Consider the following 26,965-nt stretch of genomic DNA (forward strand, 5'->3'; position numbering starts at 1 on the left):
AGAATTAAGCTTATTGCCAGGTACGGTTATACATATAAGGGATTAGATTTGGTGTATGTTGGTGCAAACATTAACAATATAAGTAAATAAGTTGAAGGAGAAGGAAATATAATGATAATAAAAAGAAAATGTAAAAAAAACGGTTAACATTAAAAAATAAATAAAGACAAGTATTTACACCAAATTTAAATATACAAAAGAAATGGTGTAATTAAGAATGAATATGGTGATGAAGAGGAGGATTTAATCATGATGATGGTGGTGGTCCCTCATCCCTTATACTTTCCCCTTTTTGGGGCACCTCATCTCCGCCCCTCCCCTTTTGCAGTGTTGCCACGGTGACTGCCGGTTTACGTGATGACGTCGGATATATATGAGCGCAAGCGGCGGGATCTCTCTCCCTTTTACCGCCATCGGAGCGGAGTGTCTTTCTTCCACCGGGACCTCATCACTGCGCAGCCCCGCTTCACCACCTCCGGTCACACAGCGAAGGTAAGAGACTCGCTACCCGGTAACGAGCTCCGGGGACAACACCCCGAACCGTGTGCGGGGTTTCACACGGTACATTTACTGCCTTTAACGGAACTGCGGAAGAGAAAGGCCGCTTTCCCCCCCCTCCTCTAGTGAAGTCAGACAGCAGCCATTGAGGCTCCACCATTATGCGATTACAAAAAAAAAAACCCGGCTATATTTCATAACCGTTACCGTTGGGTTGCTATGACAATCAGTGCTTTCAAACAGTCGACAGAACGTCAGTTAATGGCCGTTAATGTCGATATTTTTTGACACGTGTTTTGTGTCTTTTAGGACTTGACCTTAATTATTTTTTTTGCAGGATGATAACAGGGTGGGGATGGAGACTAGTCTTAAGGGAGCTCAACACATTATTCGCACCGTTTCATGCTTATAAACTAAGTACTTACTGGATGATATTATATTATATCCATGTTCCATTGTTTTTCGATGCTGTTCTTTCCACTTAAACAGCCCAAATAGTGCGTATAAAGCGAGCAGCACAAGCTAGCTTAAGTAGCCCATTGAGGCATTGACAATACCGGGTAGGCCGGCTAAAGTTAGCCTGTATACTAGCTTGTTACTAGCCTGTTTCGGCTTGTTTTTTGTGGGAACCAAATGCTACTTTCATTGTTTGACGTGGGACAGTAAACGTGACAGGTTTGATCCAAATGAAGTTTACACATGTGGCTCCATTGTGCAGACAGACAGGCATCCACAAGGGGAGGTTTCGTAGTCATTGATGAGTTTGCTAGACCTGAGTATGCAACACGTGGTCGCTGGTCAGGATCAGGAGAGAAAGGCATGTGCCAGAAAGTAAAAAAAAGAAAGTCTGTAACGCATGCATTTCAGTTCTAGGAAAACAAGAATTGCCCAGAGGCTAGTTGGTAATTGTCGGCATTTTGTGACAGGTGTGAGAGGATTTAAACATCCTTTTGTAAGTTACATTGACAATTAAGTGCAGGAATACTCTGTTACAAGTAAAAGCTAGTTTGAATGAATTAGTATACTGCAGGGTAGCTTGTGAATGTACTCCAGGTGGAACTTAAGGTATTAAATACATGTACTGTCTGAAATATAGTGAGGTATCTCAATTGAATTAATTGTCCAGTAGCTAGTTGGTAATTATTGGCTTTTGTGACACGTGTGAGATGATTAAAATACTCTTTTCTCTTGCAGTAACAGTGCAAACTGAACATGACATGTTTTAAGCTCAATCCTTGTCTATTAAACATGTCTCTTGAATGTAATCCTCTTAGCTTTTTAGATGATTATGAGAACTTGCGACATGTACATTGATTGAAATGCTGGAGCCTGGTCTCGCAGTTCATACATTGTTAAACTGCAATCATGCTTGCCCTTAATTAAAAAGCAATAATATAACCCACCTTGAAACAGAGATACATGACATTTCATTCAAGTGTGCTGCAGCCAAAAGCTTTCTACATCAATAATTTGGCATGAAGGAGCATATTGTCAGCTGTCACATCAGCTCTGTAGTTCAGCATCGTCACTGAATGTAGGCCACATAATAGAGAAGATTAGTTATGTAATGTCATCTAAAGACATACATATCATCTTTTAAGGAAGTTACAGGACATTTGCATATTTTTTTAACGACTGAGGACATATATGCATGGCTTCCCCCACACCCCTATACATAAGTATTTACACTTACTATCAAAACAAAAAAGGGAAACTAACGTTTTTTAGAAACAAATTGAACGGCAAATGATGAGAGAAAAGCACCCCGCAGGTGCTCTTATCCCAAGTTGATAGTTTAAGAGTTAAAAGCTTCCTCTTCAAAAAAGGTTTGATAATTGGCAGTTCTCTCATGAAATCACAACTATTTAATACTATAAATCATGAATTAACACTTATTAAATGTTCTTAAATTAGATCAACAGTTTGATTAATGTTTCTGTTAGAAGGCGATGTGGAATAGTCCAAGTAGCGGCAGAAACAGGGGGCTTTGTATAATCATTGTTTGTCAACTTCAACATTCAAAAGACCTGATTTTCTGTAGTTATGCATGGCGTTTAACAGTGAGTCTTTATAAACGTATTTAACTTTAAGTGCAGCTTGCCTTGAGTTAATTTGTAATACAATGACAACATAATATACTATATATACATTGTGATTCCTTCGGAAGAAGTGATGGCCTAACCCTCACCTAGAAGCAACTTAAATCCACTTCAACATGTACAGCTGTCAGTCATTCAACAAGAGACGCAAAAGATGGCCCAATATGGGGATTAAGAGGCGCAACTAATATAATATTATCTGCGTTTAATGCATGACTAGAAAAGGGTTTGAACTGAAATATTTATTGCATGCTTAAGTGGAAAATTCCTGGAGAAACTTTTAAACTGTCTAAGCACCAGGAAGACTTTTTATTTTGGTTCAGCTTGCATTTTTAATGTTTCTGTATCGCTGATATCAATGTCAAAGCTGCCGTTTATTAAAACGATGTCAATAATTACCATCTTCAGCTGTTGGCTAGGTTTGAGTTCAGCTCATCTGCTGCATAGGTATCCATGTTTTATGCATTTCCTCCTGGTGGGATTGCACATACAGCAATATGTTTGCGGGTATAGGATCATGACTGGGCAACAGAGCTGAACAATCTATAAATAGACCCATTAATGACCTGTTTCTAATGATTACCAGTAGATGTAAGATTGAAGGTGAACCAACAAAATGTGTATTAAACAGATCGGACCTTATTTTAAAGAAGTCTATTAGGATGCTAGCTGTGTAATATGTAAGTGTTTTTGCACTAACCTACACAAAAGACCTTCTGTGGACTCGATATGATAACTTAAACATCACCTCCGTTATAATTTAAGCATCCTATAATTAGCATCAGCGTTTATTTGCTAGTGCTATGACGGTGACCCTGAAATGTAATTTAAAAATCACATGGATATGAATGTTATCCAGTGTTTCTAAACATATTACTTCTCTCCTTAGCATCACTCGAGACTCAGCTGAAATGGCAGACATCGACAAGTAAGTACATCTTCCTCCAGCGATGTGTCAAACACTTGACATCAACGCCACCGATCTCCTCTTTCAACCGAATACTTATGACGTCTCTGACAGATGAGAGGAAATCACCTGCTGTGGTATCACCGAACTGGGCCAGGTCAACACGATGAAATAGGGTTTAATATTATCGTATCTTTTCCATATTTAACTTACCTGAAGTCATTTGAGCAATTATCAGTCACATCGTGGTAATGTTATAATTGACCTTTGCCCAATATCCACTTTTCTTACTGAAAGGACTTTAACTTAGCACTTATGGTTCCCTCGTCTCAAAGTCAACGCTTTTCTAAATGCATGTTCTATTTGAGGACTGAAATACGGTGAATTTAGTGTCTAGACTTAACATCATGCACAACATTAGCCGCCTTTAGCTTAGCAGTGGTTATGTGACCGTGCAGTATTTCCTTTATAGCATAGCGTTTGCTTTTAGCGATTGTATTTACGCTTCCAAAATCACAAAATGGGGTAAATATGTGGAGATTTTAATGCTGAACTAAACGTTTTAAGTATCATTAATGTGCGATTTCAACATATCTAATTTTCCGATATCTCATGGAAAAGATCACGTGCTTTTTGACGCTGGGGCTCTCTTGCAATTCCAATTGTTGGTACAAATATGTCATCACTGCACCACTTGATCAAGGTGAGGGCTGTTTCGGATGCCACGCCAAAACTCAGAGCCCAACATTTGAGTAGCAGATCGTAACATCACTGCATCAAGAAAAGGACGCAGTCTCTCACAGTTGGCCTTTGATTTGAATATTGTTGTGCAGATTGTCAGGAGGGTGAGTATCCGCTGTGTCAGCTGTCGTATACATTAATGATCTCTCCTGCACGGCCTCTTAAAGACATGACAACTACCCCTCGATTACAGACTAAAGTGACCTTGAGGAAGACATCCTGCAGCTGTTGCATTCGTTCACGTTTGATGAACAGTCTTTGAAGCTTCAGTTGTACCTTTTTCTGGGATAATTGAAGCCAAGCATAAATAAAGAGTTCATTGCTTGGTCACGCGTCAAAACAGCATGCAAGGTGGCCAAATCCACTGAAAGATGAACCCTAACCATGCCACCTGTGTAACAATGACCTCTGTCTCCCTGCAGCAAAGACCAGCCTGAGATGGACCCGGCAGATATGGAGGATGTTGAAGATGTGGAAGAGGAAGAGACAGGAGAAGACGAGAACAGCAAAGGTAAGTCGTACTGCAAAAAACGCAACGGTACAGATTAGGGATGGGAATTTGAAAGCAAATGTATATTCGACCCCCAAAAAAAACAGTTAACCGAAATGTACATATCCTATAAACAAATCTTTTTAAATAAATAAATACATGTTCAAATAATTAAAGAAACCAAGTTGAATTTGTCAAATGTATTGAACTGGTGGTCACAGTTTGAACAGCTACAGGCCTACAGCTTTCATGCTTAAAACATAACTTGGTTTTGACGCCATGTCTGTTGTGTAGGACTCTCCGTTAAAGTGTAAATAATTACCGGACTATGACCGGTAAAATATGCTGAATACCGGCAAAACTATATCTCTCCTGTCAAAATGTCTTTGTACTTTGCCGCCACACACGGTTGCCAAGCAGCGCTTATTGTTTAGGCTGCCCACTCGTGTGACGGAGGGGGGGGAAGCACACTCGTCAACTCGCCGGAGCCTTGCAACGGGGTAACCGCGGAGTGCATTTGCGCCACATTTGGGCATAAGATGAGGTTTGAGTCTGCGTGTAGGGAGGGGCAGCAGCCATATCATTAGCTAGATCTGATGGATTTGGACATGAACGCGAGTGAAGTATAACCGGACGTGAGAGAGAGATCAGCACCTGCAGTAGGGCTGCTCGATTATGGCAAAAATCATAATCTCGATTATTTGGGTAAATAATTGTAATTGCGATTATTCATTGACTTTGAAAACATCCATTTATTGGATACATTTTTTGTTGAACAGTGTTTTTTTAACAGTTGATTACCCTGAACTTTAAGTATAATTCAAATAAAAAAAAATAGTCGTTTTATTTCGATTACGTTGTTTTCGTAATCGTTGCAAGCCATAATTGCGATTAAAATACGATTAATTGAGCAGCCCTAACCTGCAGCTCTGCCCGCTGTGAGGGACCGGTGAGCGGAGCAAAACACACCTTTAGACCTGACACACTTAGCTATGGCGCTGTCGTATACATTGAATTATTCCATTTCCTCATATGTAATCAACTTAGGCACCCCTCCCAAAAAAAAGAAAACATTTTCTCATCGAATACCTGAATAGATTCGATTAATCGTTCCCATCCCTAGTACATAAGTAATAGTTTAAATGATGGTCTGTACAAGTTGTTCAAGAAGAAGCATACTGGCTGCTACTTTAACTGAGAATGTGATTAGCATGAAATGATTTTGTGCTGTTCAGAGATGGCAGACACTAATCTGTTTTTATTTTGGGATCTTAAGGCTGTTCATGCATCCTTTTGATACTCTATAAACGATCCACAGGGCTTCTCTTATATTGCCTCCTGTCGGCTCACTGTGGATAGATTTAGACGGCTGTTTGGCCTCGTCTATTTATAACAAGTTTGAATAGTCTTTTTAAAAGCCAGACTTGAAAGAAGGCTCATGCTGGCAGACTACAAATGATCTGTGGACGCAACCACACTCAGGAAAGCTTTGCATAAGGTCTGCAAGCTGACGGGAGGTTATAAATAACTCAGTGTCACACATGCATTCTCACCGCACCTCACTTTATTTTACACAGGAGGAACAACCTCTGAGAAAGCCGAATAAGATATGTAAATTATTAAAAACCAAAATATACCGATGTGTGGCCCAATGATTCGTGCCGCCCTACTTTAATTTAAAGAGGCCCTATTAAGAAATTGGGGTTTTCCCTTTCCTGTTGTGTGTTTTTTATATATAGGCTTTGTGCATGTAAATGATCTGCAAAGGATAACATCCCACATTTACATACTGATATACACCTGAACATCAGCAGGAGAGGACTCTTTAAAGTAGAGACACTACATACTGATATACACCTGAACATCAGTAGGAGAGGACTCTTTAAAGTAGAGACACTACATACTGATATACACCTGAACATCAGCAGGAGAGGACTCTTTAAAGTAGAGACACTACATACTGATATACACCTGAACATCAGCAGGAGAGGACTCTTTAAAGTAGAGACACTACATACTGATATACACCTGAACATCAGGAGGAGAAGACTCTTTAAAGTAGAGACACTACATACTGATATACACCTGAACATCAGTAGGAGAGGACTCTTTAAAGTAGAGACACTACATACTGATATACACCTGAACATCAGCAGGAGAGGACTCTTTAAAGTAGAGACACTACATACTGATATACACCTGCACATCAGGAGGAGAAGACTCTTTAAAGTAGAGACACTACATACTGATATACACCTGAACATCAGTAGGAGAGGACTCTTTAAAGTAGAGACACTACATACTGATATACACCTGAACATCAGCAGGAGAGGACTCTTTAAAGTAGAGACACTACATACTGATATACACCTGCACATCAGGAGGAGAAGACTCTTTAAAGTAGAGACACTACATACTGATATACACCTGAACATCAGCAGGAGAGGACTCTTTAAAGTAGAGACACTACATACTGATATACACCTGAACATCAGCAGGAGAGCACTCTTTAAAGTAGAGACACTACATACTGATATACACCTGAACATCAGCTGGAGAGGACTCTTTAAAGTAGAGACACTACATACTGATATACACCTGAACATCAGCTGGAGAGGACTCTTTAAAGTAGAGACACTACATACTGATATACACCTGAACATCAGCAGGAGAGCACTCTTTAAAGTAGAGACACTACATACTGATATACACCTGAACATCAGCAGGAGAGGACTCTTTAAAGTAGAGACACTACATACTGATATACACCTGAACATCAGCAGGAGAGGACTCTTTAAAGTAGAGACACTACATACTGATATACACCTGAGCATCAGCTGGAGAGGACTCTTTAAAGTAGAGACACTACATACTGATATACACCTGAACATCAGCAGGAGAGGACTCTTTAAAGTAGAGACACTATGTACTGATATACACCTGAACATCAGCAGGAGAGGACTCTTTAAAGTAGAGACACTACATACTGATATACACCTGAGCATCAGCTGGAGAGGACTCTTTAAAGTAGAGAGACTACATACTGATATACACCTGAACATCAGCAGGAGAGGACTCTTTAAAGTAGAGACACTACATACTGATATACACCTGAACATCAGCAGGAGAGGACTCTTTAAAGTAGAGACACTACATACTGATATACACCTGAACATCAGCAGGAGAGGACTCTTTAAGTAGAGACACTACATACTGATATACACCTGAACATCAGCTGGAGAGGACTCTTTAAAGTAGAGACACTACATACTGATATACACCTGAACATCAGCAGGAGAGGACTCTTTAAAGTAGAGACACTATGTACTGATATACACCTGAACATCAGCAGGAGAGGACTCTTTAAGTAGAGACACTACATACTGATATACACCTGAGCATCAGCTGGAGAGGACTCTTTAAAGTAGAGAGACTACATACTGATATACACCTGAACATCAGCAGGAGAGCACTCTTTAAAGTAGAGACACTACATACTGATATACACCTGAACATCAGCAGGAGAGGACTCTTTAAAGTAGAGACACTACATACTGATATACACCTGAACATCAGCAGGAGAGGACTCTTTAAAGTAGAGACACTACATACTGATATACACCTGAGCATCAGCTGGAGAGGACTCTTTAAAGTAGAGACACTACATACTGATATACACCTGAACATCAGCAGGAGAGGACTCTTTAAAGTAGAGACACTATGTACTGATATACACCTGAACATCAGCAGGAGAGGACTCTTTAAAGTATAGACACTACATACTGATATACACCTGAGCATCAGCTGGAGAGGACTCTTTAAAGTAGAGACACTACGTACTGATATACACCTGAACATCAGCAGGAGAGGACTCTTTAAAGTAGAGACACTACGTACTGATATACACCTGAACATCAGCAGGAGAGGACTCTTTAAAGTAGAGAGACTACATACTGATATACACCTGAACATCAGCAGGAGAGGACTCTTTAAAGTAGAGACACTACATACTGATATACACCTGAACATCAGCAGGAGAGGACTCTTTAAAGTAGAGACACTACATACTGATATACACCTGAACATCAGCAGGAGAGGACTCTTTAAAGTAGAGACACTACGTACTGATATACACCTGAACATCAGCAGGAGAGGACTCTTTAAAGTAGAGACACTACATACTGATATACACCTGAGCATCAGCTGGAGAGGACTCTTTAAAGTAGAGACACTACATACTGATATACACCTGAACATCAGCAGGAGAGGACTCTTTAAAGTAGAGACACTACGTACTGATATACACCTGAACATCAGCAGGAGAGGACTCTTTAAAGTAGAGACACTACATACTGACATACACCTGAACATCAGCAGGAGAGGACTCTTTAAAGTAGAGACACTACATACTGATATACACCTGAACATCAGCAGGAGAGGACTCTTTAAAGTAGAGACACTACATACTGATATACACCTGAACATCAGCAGGAGAGGACTCTTTAAAGTAGAGACACATACTGATATACACCTGAACATCAGCAGGAGAGGACTCTTTAAAGTAGAGACACTACATACTGATATACACCTGAACATCAGCAGGAGAGGACTCTTTAAAGTAGAGACACTACATACTGATATACACCTGAACATCAGCAGGAGAGGACTCTTTAAAGTAGAGACACTACATACTGATATACACCTGAACATCAGCAGGAGAGGACTCTTTAAAGTAGAGACACTACATACTGATATACACCTGAACATCAGCAGGAGAGGACTCTTTAAAGTAGAGACACTACATACTGATATACACCTGAACATCAGCAGGAGAGGACTCTTTAAAGTAGAGACACTACGTACTGATATACACCTGAACATCAGCAGGGGGAGAACTCTTTAAAGTAGAGACACTACATACTGATATACACCTGAACATCAGCAGGAGAGGACTCTTTAAAGTAGAGACACTACATACTGATATACACCTGAACATCAGCAGGAGAGGACTCTTTAAAGTAGAGGTAAAAAAACTGATATACACCTGAACATCAGCAGGAGAGGACTCTTTAAAGTAGAGACACTACATACTGACATACACCTGAACATCAGCAGGAGAGGACTCTTTAAAGTAGAGACACTACATACTGATATACACCTGAACATCAGCAGGAGAGGACTCTTTTAAAGTAGAGACACTACATACTGATATACACCTGAACATCAGCAGGAGAGGACTCTTTAAGTAGAGACACCATACTGATATACACCGAACATCTAGCAGGAGGACTCTTTAAAGTAGAGACACTACATACTGATATACACCTGAACATCAGCAGGAGAGGACTCTTTAAAGTAGAGACACTACATACTGATATACACCTGAACATCAGCAGGAGAGGACTCTTTAAAGTAGAGACACTACATACTGATATACACCTGAACATCAGCAGGAGAGGACTCTTTAAAGTAGAGACACTACATACTGATATACACCTGAACATCAGCAGGAGAGGACTCTTTAAAGTAGAGACACCATACTGATATACACCTGAACATCAGCAGGAGAGGACTCTTTAAAGTAGAGACACCATACTGATATACACCTGAACATCAGCAGGAGAGGACTCTTTAAAGTAGAACAGTTACATACTGATATACACCTGAACATCAGCAGGAGAGGACTCTTTAAAGTAGAGACACTACATACTGATATACACCTGAACATCAGCAGGAGAGGACTCTTTAAAGTAGAGACACTACATACTGATATACACCTGAACATCAGCAGGAGAGGACTATTTAAAGTAGAGACACTACATACTGATATACACCTGAACATCAGCAGGAGAGGACTCTTTAAAGTAGAGACACTACATACTGATATACACCTGAACATCAGCAGGAGAGGACTCTTTAAAGTAGAGACACTACATACTGATATACACCCTGAACATCAGCAGGAGAGGACTCTTTAAAGTAGAGACACTACATACTGATATACACCTGAACATCAGCAGAATAGGGCCCCTTTAATTGAATCCAACCACAGAAAAAAAAAAATGCTCCTGAAAGATGCAACTGCCTTCAGGTCTCCCTTTTGACACCGTATGTTTGTGTTGTTAGCTCGCCAGCTGACTGTGCAGATGATGCAGAACCCACAGATCCTGGCCGCGCTGCAGGAGAGGCTCGACGGGCTCAGCGGATCGCCGTCAGGCTACATGGAGAGGTGAGACGCCATCTTATCACATCTGCAGCCTCACGTGGTCTTTTGGAGCTGCACGTCTACATTACTGCAGAATTCACACACACACAGATGCTTCCTCGCTCTCTTTACCTGCCACACACTGCCAAGCTATCTTGAGTTAATTAGAGATGACGTGCAGGTGGTAGCGGCAGATTGGCAGTTTAGTAAAATCATAAATAACTCCTAACACACACTCTTCTCTCCTTTCTGTCTCTACAGCCTTCTCTCGAAAGTCAACTTTTATTGTCAATCTTTCAGTTCGTATGTACAGACGGAGAAATCGAAATACTGTTTCCCACAATCCCAAATATATATATATATATATATATATATATATATATATATGCACACATTAAGACATAAATGAAAAGCACAGCAATCAATATATACAAAATAAAAGTCACTTCAAAGTCTGTGAAAATTGTACATTAGTGCCAGACTGTCCATAGCACTTACTAGTTTTATACACAACCTCTGCCTGAGTGATTGGGTTGAATAACATTTTTAGAAATGCGTTTTAAAATGAGGATCAGAGCCGGCGGGGCAACCCTGGCTCAACTAATGGATCTGTTGACAGGCGGGTCAATGATATGATGGATATAATACGAGGTGATTTGTCATTTAGGGCAGAGCTGCTGCAGCAGAGACAAACCAGTGGTAGTGTGGGATGCTGCAGTGAATGTAGTCTGGTGTCTCGTAGGGCTGTACCCGAATATTCGTTCGTTGGAGTACCATTCGGGTTTCAATTTCGTTATTCGTTTTGTTTGGAATTGAATTTATTGAAATCTCCAATATCAACGTAAGAGCTTGTTCGGGGGGTGCTAACACTTAGCCATAAATGTTATCGTTGACTTTCCCCGTCTTTATATGTAGATATTACCTTTCTCCGTTAATCTCTGTCACATTGTTTCCATAGCAACAACAACTTCCTGTCAACAGCGCTACCTCTCCTTCAAAATAAAAGCATATCCATAAATAGGAAGCCAAGCCAAATTACACTTAAGACATATACAACTGCAACGAAAGTAACAAACACAATGCGATATCCTTTTCAATTTCAAAGAACACAAATTGGGTTAATATTTATAAAATAACAAAATGAATGCCGTGAATACACCAAAATACACGTGTCGGCAGCCCTAGTCTCGTCTGTGCCACCCACTGCTGCTTTTATCAGCAAAACCATCATCTTTGATCATCTTGTCAAGTATTAGGCAGTCAACAACAAACTCAACCGCTACAACATCCCAAACGCATCCCCTTGTGAGGATAGTGCCGGAGTTTATAATCTCCAATACTGCGGAAACACTCAGCCTGGAGATCAATCTCAAAATCACTGAATGAGAATAAGGTGATTTTAATTGGCCTTCTACCAGCTTCCCATCATGCAAAGGATGTCATTTAACTCGATTAAAACATGCTGGTTATTACTGGCGTGCTATTTTCTGGGGTGGACGTTCCTTTTTATGCATGTCGTCCCCTTTACCTCCCCCTTTCTAACATTTTGAGCATTGTAGAGCACTTTCTTTGCACAGGATAGTCCTCATACTTGTCCATTTTGTCTTGCCACAGTTTACCAAAGGTCGTAAAGAGACGTGTGAACGCCCTGAAGAATCTGCAGGTCAAATGTGCCCACATTGAGGCCAAGTTCTACGAAGAAGTACATGAACTGGAGAGAAAGTACGCGGCCCTCTACCAGCCCCTCTTCGACAAAGTACGTCAGTCATACACTCCCTTTATTGTGACTTGTATTGCAGCTATATAGGTTTTGTGAAAGGCTGAAACAATGTTCTATGTGCTTGTTGTTGTCTGGATGATGCCTCATGCTTATTGTTTTGTTTCTCTCCCTTTCTTCAGAGAAGCGACATAGTGAAAGCAGCCTATGAGCCCACTGATGAAGAGTGTGAATGGAAAGCAGATGAGGAGGAAGAGCTGACAGTAAGTAAGCAGGTACAGGTGACGCCTGCATGCGCCCTGTGTGTCTGAACACCTTCATATCATGCATGTAACATATGATGCATCCAGATGAGAAAAAAACCTCCCTTCCCAAAATAAAGGGGCTCCTGCTGACCCTTTAAAAGTATTCAATTAATTCATCAAAAAAAGAGCTGCCATGTCTTAAATCAATCTTGTTAAATCTTAAGCAATTGTCTCTTGAATTGTTGTTAAGAAGTGAGTCTTTATTTCAAACGGCATGAAAACTGGTTTTATCACAATGACTGATTCCAGATATCAGCGTTGACTTGCTTTCTCTGGGCTCGTTTTTCTTTAACCGATGTGTGGGTTGTAGGCGGTGAGAATGTTTTACATGGCATGATATGTGTGTGGGGGGGGGGGGGAAGCCTGATCAAGCATCATATTTAAGAGAACCTTTCTTCCTCCACTAGGACGAGATGAAGGAGAAGGCCAAGCTGGAGGAGGAGAAGAAGGACGAGGAGAAGGAAGACCCCAAAGGAATCCCAGAGTTCTGGTCGACGGTTTTCAAAAACGTGGATCTGCTCAGCGACATGCTGCAGGTACGTTCGTTCTGACGGCTCAAAATGAGACGCAGTGTTTACTTCCACCTGTAGTTGTGTTGAGCATAGCGCCCACTAGTGTGGAAAGTGTGTCTGTAAAGTGTCTTTTTCTGGCAGAAAGGCAGATTCATGTATTTCGGTTTATTCACGGCATTCATTTTGTTATTCTACAGTATTGTTGTTTTATAGTTATTTGTTAATGTTACCCAATTTGTGTTCTTTGAAATTGAAAAGGATATTGCATTGTGTTACGTTTGTTTCAGTTGTGTGTCTTAAGTGTCATTTGGCTTGGCTTCCTATTTTGTATGGACATGATTTTATTTTGAAGGAGAGTTGGCGCTGTTGACAGGAAGTTGTTGTTGCTATGGAAACAACGTGACAGAGATTAATGGAGAAAAAGTAATATCTACATATAAAGACGGAGAAAGTAAACGATAACATTTATGGTTAAGTGTTAGCACCCCTCGAAGAGGCACAAGCTCTTACGTTGATATTGGAGTTAGTACTCCAACAAAGGAATATTCAGGTACAGCCCTAGTGTCCGCATGAGTGTGTATGCGCTCTGTTCTCATTGCTATGAATTGAAAAAAAAGACCCTGGTGTTCAGACAAATGCGCTCTATGGACACAGGCCTTATGAGAAAACATTGTATCTGTATATATTCCTAAATCAGAAACTAGTACTGGTTGCTCTTGTGAATGCTGTTCTTTCTCTCCTCAGGAACACGACGAACCCATCCTTAAACATTTACAAGATATTAAAGTAAAGTTCTCAGTCCTAGAACAGCCCATGGTGAGTAAGAAGTGTTCAAAACAAACTTGTAAACCAGTGTGTTATCTTTGAACAGGCTGTAAATGTGATCTCTCTGTTCTTCCCCAGAGCTTCACGTTAGAGTTCCTCTTTGAGCCCAACGACTTCTTCACAAACACTTTGTTGACGAAAACCTACAAGATGAGGTCAGAGCCCGACGAGAACGACCCGTTCTCCTTCGACGGTCCGGAGATCATGTGCTGCACAGGGTGAGAATCCATAATAATTCAAGTTGATATCGAAAACCTCTCCAACTACACTCCCAAGATGTTATTTAGATACCAGAGGTGGGAAGTAGTTGAGTACAAATACTTTGTTACTTTACTTGAGGACATATTTCTGGTATCAGTACTTTACTCCACTACTTATTTTACTGACGACTTTTTACTTTGACTTCTCACATGTTGAACCCAAATACCTGTACTTTCTACTTCTTACATGTTGAACCCAAATACCTGTACTTTCTACTTCTTACATGTTGAACACAAATACCTGTACTTTCTACTTCATACATGTTGAACACAAATACCTGTACTTTCTACTTCTTACATGTTGAACACAAATACCTGTACTTTCTACTTCTTACATGTTGAACTCAAATACCTGTACTTTCTACTTCTCACATGTTGAACCCAAATACCTGTACTTTCTACTTCTTACATGTTGAACTCAAATACCTGTACTTTCTACTTCTTACATGTTGAACTCAAATACCTGTACTTTCTACTTCTTACATGTTGAACTCAAATACCTGTACTTTCTACTTCTCTCATGTTGAACTCAAATACCTGTACTTTCTACTTCTTACATGTTGAACACAAATACCTGTACTTTCTACTTCTTACATGTTGAACTCAAATACCTGTACTTTCTACTTCTCTCATGTTGAACCCAAATACCTGTACTTTCTACTTCTTACATGTTGAACTCAAATACCTGTACTTTCTACTTCTTACATGTTGAACCCAAATACCTGTACTTTCTACTTCTTACATGTTGAACTCAAATACCTGTACTTTCTACTTCTTACATGTTGAACTCAAATACCTGTACTTTCTACTTCTCTCATTTTCCAAACAGCTGGTTCCTTTAGTCTGAATGTGTGTTTGGTGGCGTGATCATTATTCTTTAGAGTCATTGCGTGCCAATTGATTTGAACACGATCCGTGTATCCATCATTTCCTAGTCTTCTCTAAAGAAGAGGGACCAATGGAAACGTTGCCGTTGTTCAGCATGGAAACATTCATTAGCTAACAATGACATTATTAGGCGCTTTCACACCGCAGTATTTTTCCCAGTACAGTTCCGATATATAGTTCGGAAATGTTGCCAACACCAAATAAATCCGGAACTAAAACTTAGTTCATGAGAACCTTTCCACCCCCTTTCAGTCCCTGCTAGAGAGCAGGTACTTTCATGGGAGAAAAAAGTTCCCATTTCTGATTGGCTGGGCAGATTGCAAACCACGCCCCGTAAAACTCCCAAAAAGTTTTGTGAAGCCGCCATTTTATTTGCTCGCATTATTAGCATTAGCCCCGCGCACCAACGCAGAGGGACTAACTTATGGCAACACAAAAGAAAACATGGGAGCGGTGGAGATGAGGAGGTGTCAGCGTTTTGGCGATTTACTCAGAAGGCTTCAGTAGAAGCTGCTGGGAGTCCCAGCAGCTTCTACTGAAGCCAGTCCCCAACTCCGGGGACTTCGGGCGGAAGTATACGCCGTGAAGTGGTTTGCGGCCTGCCAGTAAACCCAAAGCAGAAGAAGAAGAAGAAGTGACGTCAGCGGCTTCATTTGCCTAATCCTCCCTCAGGGACTTATTCCGGTGTGAACGCGATCTGCTCATCTTCATCAGAACTAAAGAGTTCTGATGAGCGAAGTACGGCAAAGTACTTGGTGTGAAAGCGCCTATTGTTCTATTAATATAAAGGGAGGTCATGTACTCTTTAAAACAGATGCTAGTTATGGGTACTTTTTACTTAAGTACATTTCAAAGCCCAAACTTCTTTACTTTGACTTGAGTAAAGAAGTTTAATCAGTAATTCTACTTTCACCAGAGTATTTTTAAAGTATCTGTACTTCTACTTGTGTAAAGGATGTGTGTACTTTACTCTGTTGGATGCTGATCGTTCTCGTGTTTTCACCACAGTTGCACGATTGACTGGACAAAGGGCAAAAATGTTACGTTGAAAACAATCAAGAAGAAGCAGAAGCACAAGGGCCGCGGCACGGTGAGGACGGTCACCAAAACGGTGCCCAACGACTCCTTCTTCAACTTCTTCACCCCCCCAGAGGGTAAGGCAGAAATATTAATTATCTTAAAGCGTTCAGAGATGATTCAGTATTTGTTTTTTGTTTCAGGCAATAATACAGTATATTGACAATATATCACATTTTCAAATGTTTCAGTATTTTAGAAAATGTTTGGTTAACTGACTTTGATTCTCTGTTTCTTTACAGTTCCAGAAAGTGGGGAGTTGGTAAGTCGCTGTACTTAATCTACACTTTTACATTCCTTATAGACTCTATGTATCTTGACTAACACAGCAAAAGCAATAAAGACCCTCCACTCTAGTTGAGATTTCCAGGGTAAAGTATATATTGGCTGTTCAGCTAAATAACTAACTTTTTTCCATATTAACCTTTGCCATTTAAAAGAGAATTCAATATGTTATTTTCTAAACCTGAACATAACAAATCTGCATATCTGACAATAAGATAAGAAGTACTTTATTGATCCACAGTTGGGACATAAAAAGGGCATTTCGGACCGACAAACTTGAAAAAACACTGTTTTGCTGTCAATACAAAATATATATAAAAAAATACTTTTTCCTCTTCTTTAGGATGAGGACTCGGAGGCGGTCCTTGCTGCAGACTTTGAGATTGGCCACTTCATCCGTGAGCGTATCGTTCCCCGGGCGGTGCTCTACTTCACAGGAGAGGCCATCGAGGATGATGATGATGATGTGAGTGGTGGCGTTCTTTAATTTAGTTATTGAGCTCCTCGCTGGGCATTATCTCGGTTATTACGATGGAGAAAACTGATGTTTGTTGTCCTTAGCTGTCGTTAAATTGGCCGCACTTCTTTCTGCGGATTGATATGAAGGCAAATAGTCCCTTGATCCTCCTTAGCGACAGTCTGCTCTCCTTAGCGACAGAGCGACAGTCTGCTCTCCTTAGCGACAGAGCGACAGTCTGCTCTCCTTAGCGACAGTCTGCTCTCCTTAGCAACAGATCGACAGTCTGCACTCCTTGACTCCTTGGTGACAGCTCTCCTTAGCGACCAGACAGCCTGCTCTCCTTAGCGGCAGACAGCCTGCTCTCCTTAGCGACAGACAGCCTGCTCTCCTTAGCGGCAGACAGCCTGCTCTCCTTAGCGGCAGACAGCCTGCTCTCCTTAGCGACAGACAGCCTGCTCTCCTTAGCGGCAGACAGTCTGCTCTCCTTAGCGACCAGACAGCCTGCTCTCCTTAGCGGCAGACAGCCTGCTCTCCTTAGCGGCAGACAGCCTGCTCTCCTTAGCGACCAGACAGCCTGCTCTCCTTAGCGACAGACAGCCTGCGCTCCTTAGCGGCAGACAGCCTGCTCTCCTTAGCGACCAGACAGCCTGCTCTCCTTAGCGGCAGACAGCCTGCTCTCCTTAGCGGCAGACAGCCTGCTCTCCTTAGCGGCAGACAGCCTGCTCTCCTTAGCGGCAGACAGCCTGCTCTCCTTAGCGACCAGACAGCCTGCTCTCCTTAGCGGCAGACAGCCTGCTCTCCTTAGCGGCAGACAGCCTGCTCTCCTTAGCGGCAGACAGTTTGCGCTCCTTAGCGACCAGACAGCCTGCTCTCCTTAGCGACCAGACAGCCTGCTCTCCTTAGCGACCAGACAGCCTGCTCTCCTTAGCGGCAGACAGCCTGCTCTCCTTAGCGGCAGACAGCCTGCTCTCCTTAGCGACCAGACAGCCTGCTCTCCTTAGCGACAGACAGCCTGCTCTCCTTAGCGGCAGACAGCCTGCTCTCCTTAGCGACAGACAGCCTGCTCTCCTTAGCGACCAGACAGCCTGCTCTCCTTAGCGACCAGACAGCCTGCTCTCCTTAGCGACAGACAGCCTGCTCTCCTTAGCGACAGACAGCCTGCTCTCCTTAGCGGCAGACAGCCTGCTCTCCTTAGCGGCAGACAGCCTGCTCTCCTTAGCGGCAGACAGCCTGCTCTCCTTAGCGGCAGACAGCCTGCTCTCCTTAGCGGCAGACAGCCTGCTCTCCTTAGCGACCAGACAGCCTGCTCTCCTTAGCGACCAGACAGCCTGCTCTCCTTAGCGGCAGACAGCCTGCTCTCCTTAGCGACAGAGCGACAGTTTGCGCTCCTTAGCGACAGAGCGACAGTTTGCGCTCCTTAGCGACAGAGCGACAGTTTGCGCTCCTTAGCGACAGAGCGACAGTTTGCGCTCCTTAGCGACAGAGCGACAGTTTGCGCTCCTTAGCGACCAGACAGCCTGCTCTCCTTAGCGACCAGACAGCCTGCTCTCCTTAGCGACCAGACAGCCTGCTCTCCTTAGCGGCAGACAGCCTGCTCTCCTTAGCGGCAGACAGCCTGCTCTCCTTAGCGGCAGACAGCCTGCTCTCCTTAGCGACCAGACAGCCTGCTCTCCTTAGCGACCAGACAGCCTGCTCTCCTTAGCGACCAGACAGCCTGCTCTCCTTAGCGACCAGACAGCCTGCTCTCCTTAGCGGCAGACAGCCTGCTCTCCTTAGCGGACAGACAGCCTGCTCTCCTTAGCGACAGACAGCCTGCTCTCCTTAGCGACCAGACAGCCTGCTCTCCTTAGCGACCAGACAGCCTGCTCTCCTTAGCGACCAGACAGCCTGCTCTCCTTAGCGACAGACAGCCTGCTCTCCTTAGCGACAGACAGCCTGCTCTCCTTAGCGACAGACAGCCTGCTCTCCTTAGCGACAGACAGCCTGCTCTCCTTAGCGACAGACAGCCTGCTCTCCTTAGCGACAGACAGCCTGCTCTCCTTAGCGACAGACAGGCCTGCTCTCCTTAGCGACAGACAGCCTGCTCTCCTTAGCGACAGACAGCCTGCTCTCCTTAGCGACAGACAGCCTGCTCTCCTTAGCGACAGACAGCCTGCTCTCCTTAGCGACAGACAGCCTGCTCCCCTTAGCGACAGACAGCCTGCTCTCCTTAGCGACAGACAGCCTGCTCTCCTTAGCGACAGACAGCCTGCTCTCCTTAGCGACAGACAGCCTGCTCCTCCTTAGCGACACAGCCGCTCTCCTTAGCGACAGACAGCCTGCTCTCCTTAGCGACAGACAGCCCTGCCTCTCCTTAGCGACAGACAGCCTGCTCTCCTTAGCGACAGACAGCCTGCTCTCCTTAGCGACAGACAGCCTGCTCTCCTTAGCGACAGACAGCCTGCTCTCCTTAGCGACAGACTGCTAGTAAAAAATAGCATTGTTTCATAGTTTTTTGGCTTTATAGTAAAGAGAATTATAAACTCTTCCAATACATGATACCTTGGTCGTTTTAAAGTGGAATAAACTTAAAGTATCAGGATCATTTTTTACTGAATTTGGGGTAGAAATATTAAGCAATTTTAATGGTTTTTTTCCTTCCATGTTTTTGTTTTACAGTATGATGAGGAGGGAGAGGAGGCAGACGATGAGGTAAGACTAACCATCCCTAATCTTTCTATAAATATTTTAAACTCCCAAGAGATGTGTAATTTGATATCAAGGTAACACGCAACTGTAAGGATGTTGTATCTCCTTATAAACTGACTTTAATCAGTAATAAGCCACATTGTCACAATACACAGTTTGGATCTTTGTGGTTTTACCTCTGTACTTAAATCGGATGAATAATTTTAGTCATGGAGCTTCTGCATCTTTAGTTATCAGACAAAGAAAACATCAAGGAGAGTCGGAGATCTGCTTTCATCAAAAACTGAACATTGACAGAATCAGGAAGAAGCCGACTCCCATCAAACAGACTTAGTGTTTTCATATTTTTTGACTGAGACCTCTAGTGGTTGCACATTGCACATTGTCCTTTTACTGTACACAAATAATTGAACATAACATTTAAGCTCTGCATCCTTTTAGAGTTGAAGACATGGAGGAGTCTGACGTTTTTTTACTTTGCTGTGTGTGCAGGAAGGAGAGGAGGAGGCAGACGAGGAGAACGACCCCGACTATGATCCCAAGGTGAGACCACACTCACACCCTTTTCTAAAGATCTCTGGTGTCAGGAGAAAGACCGTGCTCAGCTCTTCTCAACTTTTCTGGCTCAGGAGGCTCTTTCCCAAAAAGTAAAGCGCCTCTCACTGTCGGCCATTGATCTCTCTCCACACACTGAGGGAACTTTAATGTCACAGTGAGAGGTTAAGCATTACGCCTGAGCTGCAGGTCGAGAACAGCTGCTCAACATACAGAATACATTCTGTCAAATGCATCTCATCGTGCACCAGCTTCTGGTTTGCTTACATTGTTCTTGACCTGAACCGTATTTTTAGAATCAGTGAGGTCTTGCTGTTGCATGTTGCTACTAAAACATTAACCTTTTGCAACACACAGATCCAGTATTATATGCATTGAAGAGAAGTAGGAGGAGGACACTTATACAAAACTCACTTTGAGCCTCAATTCCAGAGCTTTCTTTGTCTTGGAGAAAATGTAGCTTTAGGAAGTAGTTTTGAAAGAAAGCACTTTAATGACAAACTGCAGAGGTTTCTCGTCATTTCACTGAGATTTACAAAAAAATACAAAGTCCTCTTCCTCTTGTACTAGTTTCTGCTTCACTGCCTTCCTGGTGGAGGTAAAGCAGCTGTGAATTAAATAAAAAACATTGTACAGACAGCAGAAAAAGTTATACAAGCTAAACTGTATTAACCCTTAGATGCATAAGTCTTTCTTGACCCGGTGAGGTGGTTTTTTCTTGAAGTATCTTTGTAATTACATTTTTTTTTATCATTTCATATTCCAGCTATTCCTCAAACATGTTTTGGATATCATGCCGTTCAAATTTTAAATTTAAATTTTAAGAAATTGTAGTTTTTGTATTTCTACCCCAAGCTTCCATAAGTGGGTCAAAAATGACCCGCATGCATTTTCTATGGGAACCTTTGATTCTTATCACCTGTGGCTGTCAGGAATACATTCACTGTAGGACACAGACGACATCACAAGTGACACCTCTCAGGAAGATTATTTTACACAGCAAGATCTGATACCTGTCAGTATAATAATAATAATACATTATATTTGTATAGGGCTTTTCAAGGACTCAAAACCGCTTTACAATATAAGGGAAGGTTAGGGGGGGGGGGTATAGGACTATCAAACTTGATCAGCCGGCATGGATTGATGGGGGGTGGGCTATGAGTAGACAGAGGAGATGAGAAAAGAGACTGGAATACTGTGAGGGTCTCAGAATAGCGATATCTTTGCATCGATATGTTTCAAAATGTTACAAAATAAATTCTGAAAAATTAAATATTTCTAGTGTGAACCAAAATATAATAAAAGTGATTTTTCTTAACAAAAATAGCATAATAACACTTTATTCTATTACGGGTCCTTTTTGACCCACTTATGGAAGAGTGTAGGGTCCAGTCACTCGGGCATCTAAGGGTTAAAACAAGATAAAATTAACTTTATAAATCCCAATTCGGTTGTTTGTTGCAACAAGTCATTGCACATAATAACAAATAAAAAGTGCAAAATGTCCAGATGCATAATATATTAAAAGCACACTTCCTGCAGTGTACTTCACGATACAACAAGCATGACTTCTGCTTCCTTTCAAATCCAAAAAAGGCGTCTTTGACATTCTGTATTCTGCTGGTTTTTTGGCTTTTTGTGTTTCTCCTATTCATTGATGTTGCTTCACCTCCGGTCACTTTGGCATCCTTTGTCAGCTATTCTTTAAATTTTTCCTCACTAGGTTTAAGTGATGACAGTAGAAAAATAACCCTCTCCTGGTAGGTACAGCTTGTGAATTGTCAGCTTACTACCATCACCCCTTTCCCTCTCAAACACCTTTTTAGTTTTCCTTCCGTTTCTCCATCCTCCATTCATCTCTCTGCACCCCTTCCTCTTTTGCCGTGCTGCACCCCTCCCTAATTACTAACCCACCGGTTTGCTGTTGGTTTTTGTTTCTCTTTAACCCCATAGTGACGTCTGCATTTGCACCTGTATTGTTTCTGTATGTTGAAGCCAGTCCAGCCCTCCCCTTTCGTCTTTATTTCTCCACCATGTTGAACTTACACAACGTTTTGAGTTTCTGTCAGGAGGGGACTTTCGTCTATCATGAATTCTGTTTGTTTTTTAAATACACATTTTAGCATCAAGGGCCGCTTTCACACCAAGTACTTAGTTCCCCCATGGAACTAAGTACAGATCGCGTTCACACCGGAATAAGTCCCTGAGGGAGGATTAGGCAAATGAAGCCGCTGACGTCACTTCTTCTTCTTCTGCTTTGGGTTTACTGGCAGGCCGCAAACCACTTCACGGCGTATACTGCCGCCCGGAGTCTCCGGCCGGAAGTCCCCGGAGTTGGGGACTGGCTTCAGTAGAAGCTGCTGGGACTCCCAGCAGCTTCTACTGAAGCCTTCAGAGTAAATCGCCTGAACGCCGACACCTCCTCATCTCCACCACTCCCATGTTTTATTTTGTGTTGCCTTAAGTTATTCTCTCTCCGTTGGTGCGCGGGGCTAATGCTAATAATGCTAATGCCAGCAAATACAATGGCGGCTTCACAAAGCTTTTCAGAGTTTTACGGGGCGTGGTTTGCAATCCGCCCAGCCAATCAGAAATTGGTACTTCTTTCTCCCCAGTATAGCACCACCTCTCTAGCAGGGACTGAAAAGGGGTAAAAGTTCTCATTGAACTAAGTTCTCTTTTTGGTGTGAACGCAAAATTCCAGGAACTATCGGAACTAAACAAGAAAAGTACTCCAGTGTGAAAGCGCCTATTGGTTCCATGCTTTAGATCCTCTCGTGCTTTGTGTTCTCTATAGACTTGCTTTGATGCTGGTATAATGCCAATGGAGGACTACCACCTCCTAAATGCCGAGTAACACCATTCCAATAGGTCAATAAACACAGGACTGAATTAAATTCCCTTATATGTATTTAAAATGTACATCGAATCCACTTTATATTAGAGAAATACCTTTTATTAAAACGGGTTTTTATCCAACAAATAAGCTGACATTGATCTGGTCGTCATTGCAATCAAATTAAGTCGAATATTCGTTCGTTGGAGTACTATTCGGGTTTCAATTTCGTTATTCGGATATTCGTTTTTTTCCCCCCCGTTTAATTTTTTTGACAAATTGAATTTATTAAAATCTCCAATATCAACGTAAGAGCTTGTGCCTCTTCGGGGGGTGCTAACACTTAACCATAAACGTTATAGTTTACTTTCTCCGTCTTTATATGTAGATATAACTTTTTCGCCATTAATCTCCGTCACGTTGTTTCCATAGCAACAACAACTTCCTGTCAACAGCGCTAACTCTCCTTCAAAATAGGAAGCCAAGCCAAATTACTCTTCAGACATATACAACTGCAACGAAAGTAACAAACACAACGCGATATCCTTTTCAATTTCAAAGAACACAAATTGGGTTACATTAACAAATGACTATAAAACAACAATACTGTAGAATAACAAAAAGAATGCGGTGAATAAACCGAAATACTCGTGTTGAAGCGGTTCGCTGCGGATTACAGCCGTAGTAGAGTTATGCAATAAATGGCCTATTTTCAACGGCAGATTCTTCAGGACAATTCAATCAAAAATATCTCCGTCATATTCCCCACGTTCATATCTGCGTGTGTGCTAAATATCCGGGAGGTGAGGAACTGTGTTTACTTGGCTTTGCTGTTTGATTTTCAGTTGTTTTGGAATGCAGTGAGTGTGTGTGTGTGTCTGAGTGTTTTTCTTCCACGTCTTAACACCCACCTCTGCTCTCCCTCAGAAGGATGCAGTCCCCCCAGCTGAGTGCAAGCAGCAGTGAAACCCGGCTGATTGAGGATCAACTGCTTCTCAAATCTTAAAAAAAAGAACATTAAAAAAAAATAAACATTTAAAACACGAAAAAAAAATAGTTACTTACCGCCTTATAATGTTTTGTATTTTTCTTGGTAGAGAATTTGAAGAAGAACAAAGGTTTCAAGATTTTTGTTACAAAACGTACGGTAATATACTGGGAGCTGAGAGGCTCGATATACATAGTATTTTACTAGACCTGTTATTTCCTTCTCTTTTCTCTGTACAATAGCTATAATACAGGATGAAAAAAAGTCCCTCAAAGTAAGCATGAGTCGTCTCTTCACTGCTAAAACTAGTTTGGGTTCTTGTGAAGTCTTTTGTTGTATTTGCTCTTAGACAACAGCTGTGGTTTAGACTGCATTGCCAACTTATTCCCTTCATCCCGCCCCTTTTCTCCGATCAAAGCTCCTGGTTGGTCAGCTCTGGTCGTCCCAAGTGAACATTTTTAACCTTTAGCCGCTCAAGCACATGTAAAAGCACTGTAGCATTTCATTTTGTTTTCATGGGGGAGGACGGAGGTGTCATTCCAGTTTATTCCACTTCACTGAGCATTGGATCTACTTTTCCCGCTCTCGACACATTCCAGTACGCTTCTCCACAAACTTGACGGACTTAATCTCAAATTGAACAAAAAACGGAAGTGTTTCGCCCCTTTTTGTCGTCAGTGGTCGAGTCTCTATAACATTCCAGAGTTCTTAGGCTAGCAGTGGCGTTGTCTTTTCTATTGTGTGGCGTCCTATCGGTGGTTAGCTGTGAGATCATCCTTGTAAGCAGCATTTAGTAAAGTGTGGAGACTTGTGCTATCTGGGTTTTTAAAAGTGCATTGCCTTGCCTTTTCTTACCGGTGGAGGATTAGGCTCTAGGACCAGATTTGGACACATGTAGCACAGATTATGAAAAAGTGTAAACCAGGTTCACGCCCCCTTTTATTTTATACCTCATTTCACTAATTGGTGACTAGTCAGGTGACTTAAATCGGACCTCAGCTCAGCCCCTGAGGTCTTTATCACTGTGAAAGAAAAAGGGGAATTGTTTCGACCAACCCTCCCTCCCTAAACTCCTTCCTCTGTTAACCCAGAAAGCCACGGGGAAGCATGTCAGAGCAATACTTAAAAACATCCAGGAGGGGGAGAATAAACCGTAGCCTGCCCACCCCCCCATCGACCCCTTCATCTTTCTTTAATAATGCCTTTTTTAGTTGAAGTTGTGGAGAGCCAGGGTACTTCTCCTTCTGCAGGGAGTATTCAGATCATGTTGATTGGACAGGGTTTGTGTAGGGTCCTTCTGAGCAGCTGTTGTCAAGGCAAAATGCTATGCTACAAAAATACTAATGTACTCAATAACTGTACGTGTATGTTCATTAATAAATTGGTTAAACATGGACATGTGGTTTGATGACTTTCTTTGTGTTCATGTGTTTGATGTCTTGGAATCACTTGGGACCAAAACCGAGATTTCACAATAGTCAACGTCTTTCTTTTTCCAATATATTTCTACAAATTAAACTTGGTGGTGTAAATAATATCAGGGTCTCTGCCGATCCTTAAAGTCTTTTTTGATATTCAAGGTCTAAAAAAGGTCTGGTATTAAATTGTATCTGGGGCAAAATTAACGAGTCCATTGGTTTCCATTGGTCTACTGCCCTACCATTTTATTTGTGTTAATGCAAAGGCAGTCATGTTGGGTAATGTGCACTGAATATTTCCCGTTATTCAAATGCAATAAAACTAACGGTTTATACTGTTGTCTAGTAACTAGACTACTAGTATAAACAAATCGATGAACTAGACTAGTTCATCGATTTGTTATTGATATTATTTTTTAGAGGCGTGTGGCGCAGTGGTTAGAGCGTTGGTGTTCGGGTCACGGGTTCAAACCCCACTGCAGTCAGCTTGTCGTTGTGTCCCGGAGACACTTCACCCCAAATTGCTCCTGTGGGGATTGTCCACAGTATTGAGTATGTAAGTCGCTTTGGATAAAAGCGTCGAACAAGTGACATGTAATGTAGAGGTCTTTACCCTTCACTTGCGTTTCGGGTAAAAATAAAACAAAAACACACTTCTTGTACTTATGTCCCCCCACACCTTCCTCTCAGTTACGGGAACCTCTCATTTTCTCGCGCTGTATGATGTATCACCTTCTCACAGGTGCAAGCTCTGTGCCCCTCGAGAAAGGAACAACCTCTCACTTTCTCCCAGTAAATGCCCCTCCATTACTGTCTCTCATGCAGTTATATGTGTGCCTTGCTCACATTTGACTCATTGACACAATGAGTAGGCGACAGAGGAGGCGATTATCTGTCAGAGGCTCTGGACAAATGTTTTGAACCAGATGAAGAGGAGATTGAACCAGACATAGAAGACGATGTCTCAGAAATGGAAGACAAATATGACAGAAGAGGGCGCCATTGTACCTCTTCAATGTACAGATGCAGGTAATGTTTTCTAATCCATCCCAATTTGCCTCTCCTCCTAAAAGAAAATAGAAAATCATTGTGAAAGTCTTTTATTTTGGTGAGTTGTGGCTAAATGTAATAGTGTGAGCCACATACACCCAATGTGCTCATTTGTATTACTTCGTTAATGTTTCTTATGGGCTGTATTTTTTTTCTTC

General features: G+C 42.0%; 1 protein-coding gene across 6 annotated transcripts; it reads left to right on the forward strand.

Moving 5' to 3' along the window:
* Positions 1-362: 362 nt before the first annotated feature.
* Positions 363-25,735, forward strand: nap1l1 (nucleosome assembly protein 1-like 1). 6 transcript variants are annotated; one of them, XM_034224005.1, is made up of 16 exons: positions 363-492; positions 3,487-3,525; positions 4,668-4,756; positions 10,862-10,964; positions 12,555-12,696; positions 12,840-12,932; positions 13,370-13,498; positions 14,219-14,290; positions 14,378-14,517; positions 16,456-16,601; positions 16,767-16,786; positions 17,153-17,275; positions 19,928-19,960; positions 20,450-20,500; positions 22,239-22,275; positions 24,279-25,735. In XM_034224005.1, the coding sequence occupies exons 1-15, from the start codon at positions 374-376 to the stop codon at positions 22,242-22,244; spliced, it is 1,305 nt and encodes a 434-aa protein (XP_034079896.1). In that variant the 5' UTR covers positions 363-373; the 3' UTR covers positions 22,245-22,275; positions 24,279-25,735. The 6 variants fall into 6 exon arrangements, with proteins under 6 accessions (XP_034079896.1, XP_034079897.1, XP_034079892.1 ...); XM_034224006.1 differs by having other exon boundaries at positions 24,282-25,735; XM_034224001.1 differs by lacking the exon at positions 22,239-22,275.
* The last annotated feature ends 1,230 nt before the right edge of the window (positions 25,736-26,965 follow it).

This window comes from Gymnodraco acuticeps, unplaced genomic scaffold (genome assembly GCF_902827175.1).
Source record: "Gymnodraco acuticeps unplaced genomic scaffold, fGymAcu1.1, whole genome shotgun sequence".
Lineage (NCBI taxonomy): Eukaryota > Metazoa > Chordata > Actinopteri > Perciformes > Bathydraconidae > Gymnodraco > Gymnodraco acuticeps.